Source organism: Vombatus ursinus, unplaced genomic scaffold, assembly GCF_900497805.2.
Source record: "Vombatus ursinus unplaced genomic scaffold, bare-nosed wombat genome assembly UNPS02014894.1, whole genome shotgun sequence".
NCBI lineage: Eukaryota > Metazoa > Chordata > Mammalia > Diprotodontia > Vombatidae > Vombatus > Vombatus ursinus.
In genome coordinates, this window is record NW_020954672.1 from 3735600 (window position 1) to 3749994 (window position 14395).

At 38.0% G+C, this 14395-nt stretch overlaps 1 protein-coding gene across 3 annotated transcripts in view; it reads left to right on the forward strand.

Moving 5' to 3' along the window:
• The first annotated feature begins 301 nt into the window (after nt 1-301).
• RNF212B (ring finger protein 212B) overlaps nt 302-14395 on the forward strand; it is a 60656-nt gene continuing 46562 nt past the window's right edge. For all 3 annotated transcript variants that reach the window (XM_027843165.1, XM_027843166.1, XM_027843168.1), the window contains exons 1-2: nt 302-447; nt 1466-1566. In XM_027843165.1, the coding sequence (XP_027698966.1) occupies nt 1467-1566 (100 nt within the window). In that variant the 5' untranslated portion in view covers nt 302-447; nt 1466. The remainder of the gene's footprint in view (nt 448-1465; nt 1567-14395) is intronic.

Consider the following 14395-nt stretch of genomic DNA (forward strand, 5'->3'; position numbering starts at 1 on the left):
AAAATTGAACAATCGAGCAGGTTCGAGGTGGTTCCAGCACACTCCTGCACCACACTAGGAGAAAAAAAGTCCTCTCCCTGGCGTTCCTGGGGACTGAGTTCAGAACTGCTCAGCACCTTTGAAGCCCTGGGCTGACGTCATCGCCAGCAGAGAGTTGGGGGTGTGAGAGAGCGACGGAAACTGGCCAGCGCGTCATTGGAGGGGAGGACAAGAAGGCGGAGCCACGGGGCTTCCCCGGCCCCTCACTGCGCACATGCGCACTGGGCCTTCACTTTTCACTTCCTCTTCCTTTTCTCTCTCCTTAGGCTCCTTCGAAGACCCCACAGACTCTCGCACCTCTGGCTCCGCCCGCCTAGTTTTTCCCGCCTTTTCGGGCCTCGGGGTGGTTGCCAGTGCCAGTTGAGGGAAAAGGGCGACCCCCATCGCCTCACAAGCCAGATCCTTCAGGTGGGGAGCAATCATCCCAAGTCTCCTACCGCAGATGACCACAGACACTGCCGAAGATGCTCCACCTTAGAAAATGGGCCCTTCCTTTTTTTACCCTCCTAAAACATTGTTATTTTCCGAAGTTGCATTTGGGCCCACCTGGAGCCTCAAAACCAGTAACCTACCCTGGTTTTGTATTTCTGGGAACTTAAGGCAGCTACCTCCACATGGGGACTAACCCCGCTCATTTAGGAAGTTAATTTTCAATAAGAAGCCAAACTACTTTACCAAAAAAAAAAAGTTACAATTTTGGTTATTTTATGACAGGTTTCTCATAATTTACTTGTTAAGTTCTGCCAATATAGTTATGGGGGTGGGTGAGGGAAAGACCCACCTTATTCTGTTTTGTTACCTATTTCCCCATAAGGTTTTGACATTAACCAACATAGACCTGAGAGATGAAAGGGACCAGTAAAAATTGTTAGGCATTTGGATCAACCCTAACGACAGCTCTGCCTGTATAGATCAGGGCCTAGCACTTTGGATGTTCTCACATTTTCTCACACATTTAAAGACTGTCCAGAACTCAGCTTCTGTGCTTTTGCAACCTTACCTTTACTTTATGCAGTCTATATCCCAACCAAACTACACAATTCTCTTTTCACTAAACAGACTGAGCTATTGGTAACTTCAGGCTAAGGCTGTTTCCTATACCTTGAAGCCCTCTTTCTGTTTGCCTGTTGATTCTTACGTATTATGTAAATCTCAGCTTTGAGGCTACCTCTTCCAGGAAGGTTTGCCTCATCCTTTATATAATGAACTTCTTCATACCTTACATAAGGCTTTCTTTTATAATTTTCTAATACTCATAGGTGATATTGTATAAAATGGCTACCTGTATTAGTGCTTTATCTCCCTATTAAACTGTAAGTTTCTTAAGGACCTTTTTCTAAAATTTCTGTTTTCCCCATCACCTACCACAGTGTTCTGTGCAATTAGACTTTTAATTTTTTATGTATTTTCTGAACTTGTATTCCAGGATGGATTGGTTTCACTGTAATCAATGCTTCCGAAAAGATGGCACCCATTTCTTTGTAACCAGCTGTGGCCATATTTTCTGTAAAAAATGTGTGACTAAAGGTGAGTAACTGACATGTTTTTGATTCAGGTAGTAATACTTTCACTTAGGAACAGAAAACAATTAGTCTCAGGTGTATTAAAAAAAAGTCCATCTGTGAGATTGTAAATTTTAATCATTTAGATTGGCACTCATGATGGACCCTTAAACAGAAAACTCAATATTGTAGACAAGCCACTGATTGTAAGAGCTTCACAAGGTTGAGGAGGCGAGAAAGGGAAGAACTATTCTGGACTTAATTTTGACCTATAAACAAGAACTGCTTATGTAAAAATAACAGAAAACTTGGGAAGTACCCTCTTAAATAGTTAGTGATAGAGAAACAGAGGAAATGTGGGCTTGATGTGGCATGCATTGTGGATTTGGAAGAACAGATTTCAAACAGTTTAGAGAAAGGATAGGTAGACTCTCATGGAGTAAAATTCTACTGTTGGACCCCAAATTCTCAAGAACAAATTCTCAGTGACACAAAATTCATGATTTGAATGAGGAAAAAAAGGGAACTTTTAAAATCAGGAGTTCTTAATTTGGCATCCATCAACTTATTTTTAAAATATTTTGATAACAGTCTTTTTTTGTTTTTAACATAACTGGTTTCCTTAATGATGTTATATATTTTATTTTATGCATTTTAAAACATTCTGAGCAGTGGTTCATTGGCTTCACTAGGTTGCCAAGGTAGTTATAATTAATCAGTCAATCAATAAACATTTATTAAGTGTCTACTATGTGTCAGGTATTGTGCTAAGCTTTGGGCACAAAAAAGTCAAGAATCTCTGGTCTAAATCAATCAGCTAATAAGCATTTATTAATCACTTACTATGTGCTAAGCATTATGTTAAGCAATGTGGCCACAAAGATAAAAGTAAAACATACCTCATGGAACTTACATTCCAATGATGGCAGCAACATATATATATATATATAATAAGCATATATAGATTATATACAAAATTAATACAAGGTAGTTTAGGAAAGGAGAATACTAGCAACTGTATGGGTGTGTGTGTGTGTGTGTGTGTGTGTGTGTGTGTGTGTGTGTGTATGTATGTGTGTGTATGTGTATATGTAAGCCTTAAGTTTTCATCACTTGAGCTGAGTCTTGAAGGATACCAGGGATTCCAAGAAGTAGAGATGGGAGGGAAGTACTTTTCTTGTAAAGGCACGGAGATAGGAGATACTATGTTTGGAACAGGAAGCAGGCCAGTATGGCTGGCCTGTAGTAGAGGGGAGTAATGTGTTAAAAATAAAAATAGGAGCAAGTAGGTGGCTCAGTGGATAGAGCACCGGTCCTAAAGACAGGAGGACCTCAGTTCAAATCTGGCCTGAGACCAAACACTTGACACTTACTGCTGGGCAAGTTACTTAACCCCGATTGCCTAAAAATAAAAAAATAAAAATTAAAAATAAAAATAGCTAGCATTTATAGAGTACTTTAAGGTTTACACAGCACTTTACATATGTTCTCACATTTGATTCTCACAACAACCCTGTATTTGCTTTTTTTATACCTGTTTTACAGATGAGGAAACTGAGGCACAGAGAGGTTAAGTAACTTGCTTAGGGTCATAGAACTAATAGTGTCTGAGTTAGGATTCGAATTCAGAGCTCCTTAATTCCAAGTCCCATGCTCTATCTATTGTGCCACCTAGCACACTAAGAAGACAGAAAAAGTAGGAAGGGACCAGGTTTTGAAGAGCTTTAAATGCTAAACAGAGAGGTTTATATTTGATTTCAGAAGTTAGCAAACTATGGCTTGAACGTCGTATCTAGCCCGCTGCCTGTTTTTGTATGTCTGAAAGCTTTCCATCCTTAGCACATGGGGCCATTTAAGAACAGGCAGTGGGCCACATTTGGCTCTTGGGCTATAGTTTGCCAGCCCCATCATCCTTGCTTTCATGGAAGAGGCAGCTGCAAAGAGGTAGAGTGATTCCCCTTAAGGTCACACTGAGTGGCATAGTTTGGGAAGACAGCTTATTTTTAAGCATCTGTTTGGGGGCCAGTGTACTTTATTTTTATTTTTTTTAAGAGAAGTTTTTTTTATTGATGTCTTCTATTTCTTACATCATCATAGTTAATCCCAAAGTTCTCTCCTCTTCCCTCTCCTATGTCCCTTCCTCTCTCCCTTTTCTCGATAGCCATAAAACAAATAGTATTTTTAAAGAGAAAAAAAAGTCAGCACAACTTATGAATAATTTGAAAAAAATCTGAAAACATGCAATGTGTAACACTTGTGTGTCTCTTACCTCCACAAAGGGGTGGATTGGGGGTGTCTTCTCATATGTCTTCATTTCAGTCCTCCTTGATCTTTATAATTCTGTTACGTTAACTTTTGATTTTTCTGATGTGTGTTTGTTTTTTTCCAGTTACATTGTTATAGTTATTGTGTATGTCATTTTCTTGGCATTGCTTATTTTATTCTGCATCAATTCATGTAGCTCATTCCATGTTTCTTTGTATTCATCACATATCATTTCTTACAGCACAGTAATAATCCATTACATTTATGTACCACAGTTTGTTTAGCCAGGTCCCAAATGATGGTCATCTACTTTGTTTCCAATTCTTTGATATCACAAAAATATTTTGTTGTATATAGGGACTTTGTTATCAATGACTTCCTTGGGTTATAAGTCCAGTACTGGAGTCTCTGGTTTAAAGGATATGGATGTTTTAGTCCCTTTATTTGTATAATTTCAAATGATTTTCCAAAAACATTATGCCATTTCACAACTTCATCAACAATGTATTAGTGTGTCTATCATTCCACACCCCCTCCAACATTGACTTTTGCCATTTTTTGTTATTTTTCTTTTTTTGCCTATTTTCAGGGTGTGAGGTAAAATCTCCTAATTGTTTTGATTTGCATTTCTCTTATTATTAGTGATTTGGAGCATTCTTTCATGTGGTTGTGAATACTTTGCAATTCTTTTGAGAGCTTTTTGTTTATATCCTCTAACCGTTTATCAATTTGGGAATAGCTATTATTAGTCTTACATGTATTTATTAATTATTTCTATATCCTGGATACCAAAATCTTATCAGAGAAATTTGACTCAAAGATTTTTTTCCCATTTGACCACTTACTTTCTTATCCTATGTGCACTAATTTTGTCTGTGCAGAAACTTTTCAGTTTCATATAATCAAAATTATCTATTTTATCTTTTGTAATTGAACTATGTTTGGGTAAAAACATATCCCTACTCATATCTGGGAAGTGTGTGATCTGATTTTCTTCTAATTTTTTATATTAATGATCTTTAATATTTAGGCCATGTTTAGAATGTCTTGTGGAATATGGCAGAAGGTATTGGTGTAAACCTAATTTCTGCCTGACTGCTTTACAGTTTTCCCAGCAATTTTAATCAAATAAAGAGTTTTTTCTTAAATAAATTATGTTTTCTACTTTATCAAATACTGGGTTATTTAGTTCGATTGTTTCTGTTTCTCCCTTGTCTAATCTGTTCCATTGATCTGTCTCTGTGTTTTTTAACCAATATCAGATAGTTTTGATGATACTGCTTTATAATATGCAGTTATCCTTTCCACATAGCATGGTTAGGGGCATAGCATCCCTGAGATCTGGAAAATCACATAAAATTTTTTGGCCCTCTTTTCACACTAGAGAAGAAGTCTGAATTATTATGGTAACAAAAGATAAAATAAGTTGTTATTATACAATATTATACATGTATTTTATGCATTTTTTAGTTTCTAGAATTTTTATTTGTCATCCGCTGGCCTTTGCTTATCGTTTGTGGCTACTGTAAAGCTCCCCCAGCATTCCTGTTAATTTCTTATGCTGAGCCCTGATACGTCGAAACTGTGATGGGGAGGGTTGTGATGTAGAAGGGATAACTCGTTTGAAGACTCGAAGTACTGTTTCCTTTTCATCCTTACTTCTTTTCATACTTTCCCTTAATATTCTAGATCTTTTGTTTTTCCAAATTAATTTTGTTATTGTTTTTTCAAGTTTAGTTCTATAAAGTATTTCCTTGGTAATTTGATTGGTCAGGTATTTAAAGTGTACATTACTTTTTCTAGTATGGTCATTCTTATTACTTTGGCTTGGCTCAGCCATGAGCACTGAATATTCCTCCAGTTATTTAAGTTGTTCTTTATTTCCTTAAGGAACGCTTTGTAATTGAGTCTGTATAAATCTTTTGTGTGTTTTAGTAGGTCAGTCCCCAGATATGTTATGCATTTATAGGTATTTGAGGTAGGATTTCTTTTTCTATTATGCCTCTTGGGTTTTATAATTATTATATAGAAATGCTGTTGATTTTTTGAGAGTTTATTTTGTAATTTTACTGAGACTATTAATTGTCTCAGCATCTTTCCTCCTTCCTTAGTATTTTCCAAGTATCCCATCATATTACCGGCAAATAGAGATAGTTTTATTGCCTCTTTACCTATCTTTATGCCCCTAATTTCTTTCTCTTATATTATTGATGTTGCTAGCATTTCCAGAATAGTATTAAATAATAGTGGGGAGAAAGGACATCCTTGATTCACTCCTGTATTTATTGTATTGTATACATTTATATGTATTTCTATTTCATATGATGGTTGCTTTTGGTTTTAGAGAGATACTTTTAATATAATCTTTTTTTAAAAAAGTCCCTCTATGCCTATACTCTATAAAGTTTTTAGCATAAAAGAGTGCTATACTTTGTCAAAGGTTTTGTTAGCATCTGTTGAGACGATCATGTGGTTTGGCATGTTTTGGTTTTTAATATGATTAATTATGTTGATGGTTTTCCTATTGTTTAAACCACATTTGCATTGATGAAAATGTTAACAGTGCCAGACAAAGCACGGCTCCTTGAAGCTCTATATTGAAAATGTCCTTCCAATTAATACCAAATCCTCCTAACTTGTACTATTGTGTAACTAGAGGTGGCTAGTGGCTCAGTGGATAGACCAGTAGGCCTGTCGTCAGAAAGACCCGAGTTCAAATCTGCCCTCAGACACTTAGTAGCTTGTGACCATGGACAAGCCTGAAACTGTGTTCCCTCCCTCATCTCTACATATTTTACATGAAAATAGCATGAGACTTTAGCAAATGCTTTCTTAAAATAAGTCTGTATCTACAACTCATTTCAAATTCTTTGAAGATTATAGTCTTATGACCTTCAACCATGCAAAAATACTCATATAATATTTTAATTCTTATTAAAAATATCAGCCTTGGTTACCGAGGAAAGTTGTGGGCCATTAAAGGAACTTTATAATTCTCTGACCAGATTCCTCTGAATGGTTAGAGATCTCATCTAGTAGGCTCTACAGTGTTCTGGAGCTTGATGCAACCAGCTTGATGTCATTCATAAGCAATAACATCTGGAGGACCTTACCATCCTATAGAGAATGTCTCTTCAACTTAGACTCTAACCGGGTCCTTCTTCATGACATTGGTGAACACCTTTAATGAGCATATCAAAAGTGAACAGCTTTGATAAACAATCTATAATGCGTAAGTAAAAGAAAAACTGGAATAAAGGATATCATTGGGAAAATTTTTTATCAAAAAAAGATGTGTTGGTCAAATCATGACAGTGAAGGATAATTACTAGACAGTCCATATGTTCCAGTGGTATACTGGTGATGTCAAGAGAAAATGAGATCGCACAGCATAAGGTCACATAGGATGGTCAGACATGTTGTTCAGTCATTTCAGTCATGTCTGACCCTTCGGGCCCTATTTGACATTTTCTTGGCAAAGATACTAGAGTGGTGTACTATTTCCTTCTCCAGCTCATTTTTTTTTTACAGGTGAGGAAACTGAGGCAAACAGGGTTAAGTGACTTGCCCAGGGTCACATAGCTAGTAAATGAGGCCAGATTTGAACTCAGGTCTTACTAACTTTAGGCCTGACACTCTATACAGTGTACCACTTAGTTGCCATGGACATGGACATGAGTGGGTTCCAATTTTTATTGCTAGAGAAGACATTCATATCAATGAGATCAAAGATCCAATGATGTCAAAATCCAAAGATTTTATTTGTTTGTTTCTAGCAGGGGTGGAGAACCTGAGGCCTGAATCCAAATTTCACAGAACAAATCCTTCAGGTTTGGTCAAAGGGCCACATGTAGCCTCAAGGCCACAGGTTCCCCACCCCTGGTCTATAGCATTCCCCTAGTTAATCAACTTAGTAACTCTACCAAAAAAATTAGGTTAGCCTGAAATGACCTGTTCTTGATGAAGCCATCTTGGCTCTATGTAATTACCATTTCTTTTTAAGATGTTCACTAATCAGGGGCTTTGGACGTAGCAGCTTTGACTTTGTTGTCTTCTTCTGGTTGTGTGTTTTGATCTTCTTTGTCACCAAAGAAAGATTCTATGGTCTGACTTTTTTTGTGTGTTTGCTCATGATCCTAGCCAATTTCTTGAGTTTTAAGTTTTTGTTAAGGTAGGGGTCTGCTTCCAGTGTGGAGAATGTACTATCCCAAGCCTTGGGGGTTTTGTGCAACTGTTTTCAGAGATACTTCTAGGAACGTGTAAGTTTTCAGTTCTTCCAAGATGGTGTGATCAAGGGTGAGGTGTTTACTCCTTTCCTGGTCTGAGCTCTGGTCTGTGAGCAACCACAAGCACTCTTTTCTGCCTTGGAACTGTGAGGAGGATTCCCTCTCCACTGCCACTACAAGCTCCACCACACCAGCCCTCCTCGTTGCCCTAGGACCACCACCCAGAACTGTGACCCAGATCCAAGCATGGGCAAAGCAAGAGAATCCTGCCTCAGCACCAGCAAAGAGATTCCTGCAATCCCCCTCTGATCAGCCACTTGATTCCCCCTCTGTCTGTGGGCCAAGAGCCCCTGAGTTAGCCGCTGCCCCAGGGCTAGGAAGTAGCTTCTCTCTCACTGCAGTCACAGACTTTTCCTACTGACCTTCTAAGTTTTCTTTGGCGTTTGTGGGTTGAGAAGTCTGGAAACCACCACAGCTGCCTGTGATTCAGTCTTCTGAGGGCTGCTCCAGGTTCGCTGAGCCCTGGTTTTTGCCTGCGCACCCATGCTGAACTGCATTCCTCTCCTAGCCCGGTGCAATAGACCTTTCCAATCAACCATCCCGCAGGTTGTCTTGGGCTGGAAATTTGTTTCACTCTGTCTTTTTGTGGGGTCTCTGGTGTAGAATTTGTTAGAGCCATTTTTTATAGGTATTTGGAGGGGTTTGGGGGAGAGCTCAAGCAAGTCACTGCTTTTACTCTGCCATCTTGGCTCTGCCCCCCACAATATAGCAATTTTAAAGAGACCCTTTTTATGCACTTTTCTTTGTCAGTCTCAGTTAATTATAATTTTTATTACCTTGAACACTGTTCTTATAGAACTTTGCCATGCTTTTGTATTTATTTTCTAATACCTTCCTTTGCTTTTATCTTCATGTGTCTTTTAAAAATCTCTTTGTTGGTAAGTTTCCTGTGTATTTATATCTGTTTCTGGTAAGTTTTGAATTTTCCTTCTCATTGGAATTGTTTTTCTTTGTTTATTTGGAATTTTGTTCTTGAGACCCATATCCCCTTGTTTCATTATAGAACTTTCATGGGATAATTCCATTCCATGGGTCATGGAATCCTATCTATCTTTCCTCTGAGCAATTTGAAATCTCTTTCAAAAAATTCTAGTTTGCGTGTCAGATCACTTCCAGATTTGCTTTTATTTTATATTGCAAACTCTAAGATGGAATAGTCACTTCTCAAGTGTTCTTGTCATTTTGACCCCAGCAATCAATCTTCTACTGATGAGAATAAGATTCAGAATAGAATTCTCTCTCTCTTTTTTTTTTTTTGGTTCCTCCACTTTTTGAAGGATGCAGTTACTCTCAAAGGTATGATGCTTGTGGACTATTTGTGATTCTTTTTTAATTAATTTATTTTGATTTATCAACAATCACTTCCATAAGCTTTTGAGTTTTAAATTTTTCACCCCCTCCCTTCCTGCTTCCTTCCCTAAGACAGTGCACTGTCTGATATAGGCTATACGTATACATTCCTATTAAACATATTTTTCACATTAGTGCTGTTGTAAGGAAGAATTAGAACCAATAGGGGGAACCACCAGAAAGAGAAAACAAAGCAAAACAGAAGAAAAAAATAGCAAATAGTATGCTTCAATCTGCATTCAAACTCCATAGTTCTTTGAATGTGGATGGCATTTTCTATTTATTTATTAATTTTATTTTTTAATTTTTAGGCAATTGGAGTTAAGTGACTTGCCCAGGGTCACACAGCTATTAAGTGTCAAGTGTTTGGTCTGAGGCCAGATTTGAACTCAGGCCCTCCTGACTTCAGGGCTGGTGCTCTATCTATTGTGCCACCTAGCTGCCCTGATAGCATTTTCCATCATGAGACCTTTGGAGATGGGCTAAGTCTATCAACATTAGTCATTGCACAATGTGACTGTTACTGTGTACAGTGTTCTCCTGGTTCTGCTCACTTCACTCAGCATCAGTCCATACAAGTTTTTCAAGGTTTTTCTGAAATCTGCCTGCTCATCATTTCTTTTTTTTAAATTTTAATTAATTTATTTTGATTTATCAGCAATCACTTCCATATGCTTTTGAGTTTAAAATTTTTCTCTCTCTTCCTCCCCACCACCCTCCCCAAGACAGCGCACAATCTGATATAAGCTATACATATGCATTCCTATTAAACATATTTTCATATTAGTGATGTTGTAAGTAAGAATTAGAACCAATAAGAGGAACCAACAGACAGAGGAAAGAAAACTCAACAGAAGAAAAAAAAATAGCAAATAGTATGCTTCGATCTGCATTCAAACTCCATAGTTCTTTCTTTGGATGTGGATAGCATTTTCCATCATGAGGCCTTTGGAGATGTCTTAGATCCTTGTATTTCTGGGAAAGGTTAAGTCTATCAATATTAGTCATTACACAACATGGTTGTTACTGTGTACAGTGTTCTCCTGGTTCTGCTCATTTCACTCAGCTTCAGACCATACAAGTCTTTCCAGGTTTTTCTGAAGTCAGCTTGTTCATCATTTCTTATAGCACAGTAGTATTCCATTACATTCATATACCACAACTTGTTCAGCCATTCCCCAATTGATGGGCATCTTTTCAATTTCCAATTCTTCACCCCCACAAAAAGAGCTGCTATAAATATTTTTTGTACATGTGGGTCCTTTTCCCATTTGTATGATCTCTTTGGGATACAGCCCACTATTTGTGATTCTTGAGGCACTGAAGGGGTGGCACTGCAGTGTAAGCAATCCAAATGTCCTCATGGGTTGTCTTCTTTAAAGCTACAGAAAGGCAGTGTGTTGTCCTATTAATTGTTCAGCAGAGGAGCTGAATATCTGAGTTGTCCACTAGAGATCATTCTCTTTGAGTCACCAGTCTATTGACTACCTAAGTACCTATTTGGTGCATGTGGTGTAAAGCTTCCCAAAAGCCATCAGAAGGTATTCAGACTGCAAATACCTAAACTCTTTTCCTCTCTCCCAACTTTCATCAAGCCACATGGTTTCAAACAGCAGCATTGTCTGGGTTTAGCATTTAGCTAGGGGATAATATGGAATATTATTCAGAAATATTCAAAGTAGGAAAGACTCTAGAACCTCCACTGTGCATCTAGAATCAGTACCCTCTTTGAGTCCAGTGACCTCTCACATTTGTAGGATGAAAGCATTCAGCATACTGTGGCCACATAGTTATTAGACATAGGAAAAACAAAAGAAAAATACCAAGTGCAGCTACACTTAACTCTTGCACTTACTCCTTTGCCTTCAGCCTTCTCCCAAAACTCCTCTGACACCAGTAGGTTATGGAAAGGGAGTAGGTGGACAGGAATATTTGTCTGGGACCTTACTTCTAGGTCTCAGACTGTATCAAAGGAAATCACAGGAAATGGTGGAAGAGAGTTACTTGCCCTGCCATTTCACCAGATAATAGGAGTTTCAATAGTTGCCAGCCCCTACTGCTCAGCATTCACTTCTGATATACTGAGTTTTGCTGTATAGATCTGTGTGTTCCATGGATTTGGGGAGCACTGATCATATGTTTGGCTCCTCCAAGTCACTGGAGAGAGAGCTACCCAGTAATTCCTAGTCCCAAAGTCAACTGTGCTCATGTGACAAGCAGAAAGCCTCAGTCTAATTTTAATGACTTTCTGCTCCCCATCCCTTGCTTGGCAACCAGAAAGTCTCTCAATAGCAATGCAATGAAATGAAAAAGGGAACCTCAGGTCCATATATCCATAACTCTTGTTACTTCATCCTCTGCTCATACAGCTTTATCAGGTACAGGTCTTACTTTCTAAGACTCCTAGTGAGGAGAGAAGGCCATATTCACCTAGTCATTTTCCTCCTCAAATCATCAGCATACTGGGCCTTGAGATAAATAAATATTAGAAATATATATATATATTATATATATAACATCTTTGCCATCAGGTGGCTTGGGTTGATTTCCTGAAGGATGGCCCTGTGACACTGGCAGGCTTTGTACATGGAGAGACACATAATTTTTGATTGGCTGAGAGACCACTGCACCCATGATGGTGTATAAGTATGGAGAGACTAAGGAGAGAAAGAAGCAGAGTTTAAGAGGGACGGATTAGAAATGCAAAGCATCAGTTTTTGAATAGAGGATAAGAGATCTCTTTGGAGCCGTGGACATGTGGGGAAGCTGGCCCCTCCAAAATATTCTTTGATTCTGGCACCTGGACTCCCAGAAACTACTAAAAGTCCATTTGCCTGGTAACATTCTCATCTTGGTAGAACTGAAATTGTATTTCATTTTTTAGTTGAAGAGCTCCTTTACTCTTGTATATCCTATCATCTACCCTAAATTATTGAAATTCCCTGATTTCTGTTTACTGTTTGCTGGGATAAATATTTTTGCTCCATGTCTGAGATTGTTTTGTGCATGCAACCAGCATTTGGTAGGAGAGAGCTAAGCTGACTGCAAGTAAACTACCTGTTAGAGTGAACAAGAAACATGGCTGTTATTCTAAGTACTTTAAAGAACATTGTACCCCTAGAAAATAAATATTTGATGTGTCATTAATAGCTATATTTCAATACACTTCTTAGAGATGATAGAGTGAAGGCGAGATCTTCCAGGCTTAGAAATCCTGAATCCTGCTAGCCCCTCTTCCACTAGGCTGCTAATGGTACAGCCATCGTGCTCCTCCTACTCTTCACAACAGTAGAAGTCAAAGTTTCCCTTGGAGATAGAGTGGGCCAGATAAGATATTTATCTATTCATGCCACACATGGGCCAACCATTTTATATCAGGTGGCCATCTGTCTATATTACATGTGGGGACTTATCTGGGATCAATATTGAGTCCTGTGAATTTTAGGGGAACCTACTAGAGAGATTCTCCACCTATTACCTTCATTATCAAATTTCCTAGTTTCAAGATCCACTAGAGAAAAATTCACATATTTTTTGGCCTTTCTTTTAGGTGTAATTGTATAGTTAGTTTTGTTTTGTTTTGTTTTTTGTCTGGTGGGTTTCCTTTAAAAGTCAAACCAGTTCCTTTTGAGAAGACTTTTGTATGATTAAGTATTTAAGTACTGATTCCTGCTCTATTACTGTATCCTATATGAGTATTGATATTATGGCTAATATGAAAAGGATGGACTTTGCATCCTAAAATCCTGGTTCCTAGTTGAGAAATGTTTATATTTTTCCTCCTTCTTTTAAACAGACTTAGACTGCCTCCCTTATTGTGAGATCCATATAGGCTGCAGGACCTTAAGGATAGGTTTGCCTACTACCCTGAGACCTACAAGTAATCAATCCCAAATGATTAATCCCTTTTGGGAGCCTCACTTATTTGGGGCTTACCTGATCCTGTTTTATTTAGTCTCGAAATGGGTCTGCTTCTCTTATCATTAGGTAGTTTTAGAATTCTATTAGAATTGCCCTCATAGTGGCAGGGAATCATTGGAGAGTTTTGGTGTCTCTCCATTTATTTTTTATTTTTTTTTTCTAAATAAATGTTTATTTCAAGTATGAAAAGTAATGTTTAAACATCCATAATGTATTCATTGTAATAAGTAAAAAAACCAAGACTTTGGGGAAAAGTTTACAATTCAAGTACTACAAAATTTAACAGTATAAAATGGCACTTTTAACAAAATACTAAAGAATATATTTCAAAATTCACAATTAGTTAAGATATGCTAATATAGCTTATAAACATAAGACTGTATTTACAATTCTAATTAAAGTATACAAGTAGTTGTTGAGGAATAGTTTTTCCTCAAATTTAAGGATGAATTTTTTTTCTTTTTTTTAGTAGTAAATTTATTTATTTTTAGTTTTCAACAGTTACTTTCACAAGATTTTGAGTTCCAAATTTTCACCCCATCTCTCCCTCCCCCTACCCCAAGATGGCATGCATTCTGAATACCCCCTCCCCTAGTCTGCCTTCCCTTCTATCTCTCACCCCTTCTCTTAACCCCTTCCCCTTCTATTTTCCTACAGGGCAGATAGATTTCTCTACCCCATTTCCTGTATCTCTCATTTCCCAGTTGCATGTGAAAACATTTTTTTTAAACATGTGTTTTTAAAACTTTGGGTTCCAAGTTTTCTCCCTTCCTCCTTCCCCACCCACCCTCATTGAAAAGGCAAGCAACTCAATACAGGTTGTACATGTGCAGGAATGCAGAACACCTCCATAGTAGACATGCTGTGAAAAACCAACTCTATTTCCCTTAATCCTATCCTGCCCCCACCATTCATTCTATTCCCTCCCTTGACCCTGTCCCTCCTCAGAACTATATGCTTCTGATTACCCCCTTTCCCAATCTGCTCTCCTCTCTATCATCCCCCTACTCTCTTGTCCCCTCCCCCTCCCAC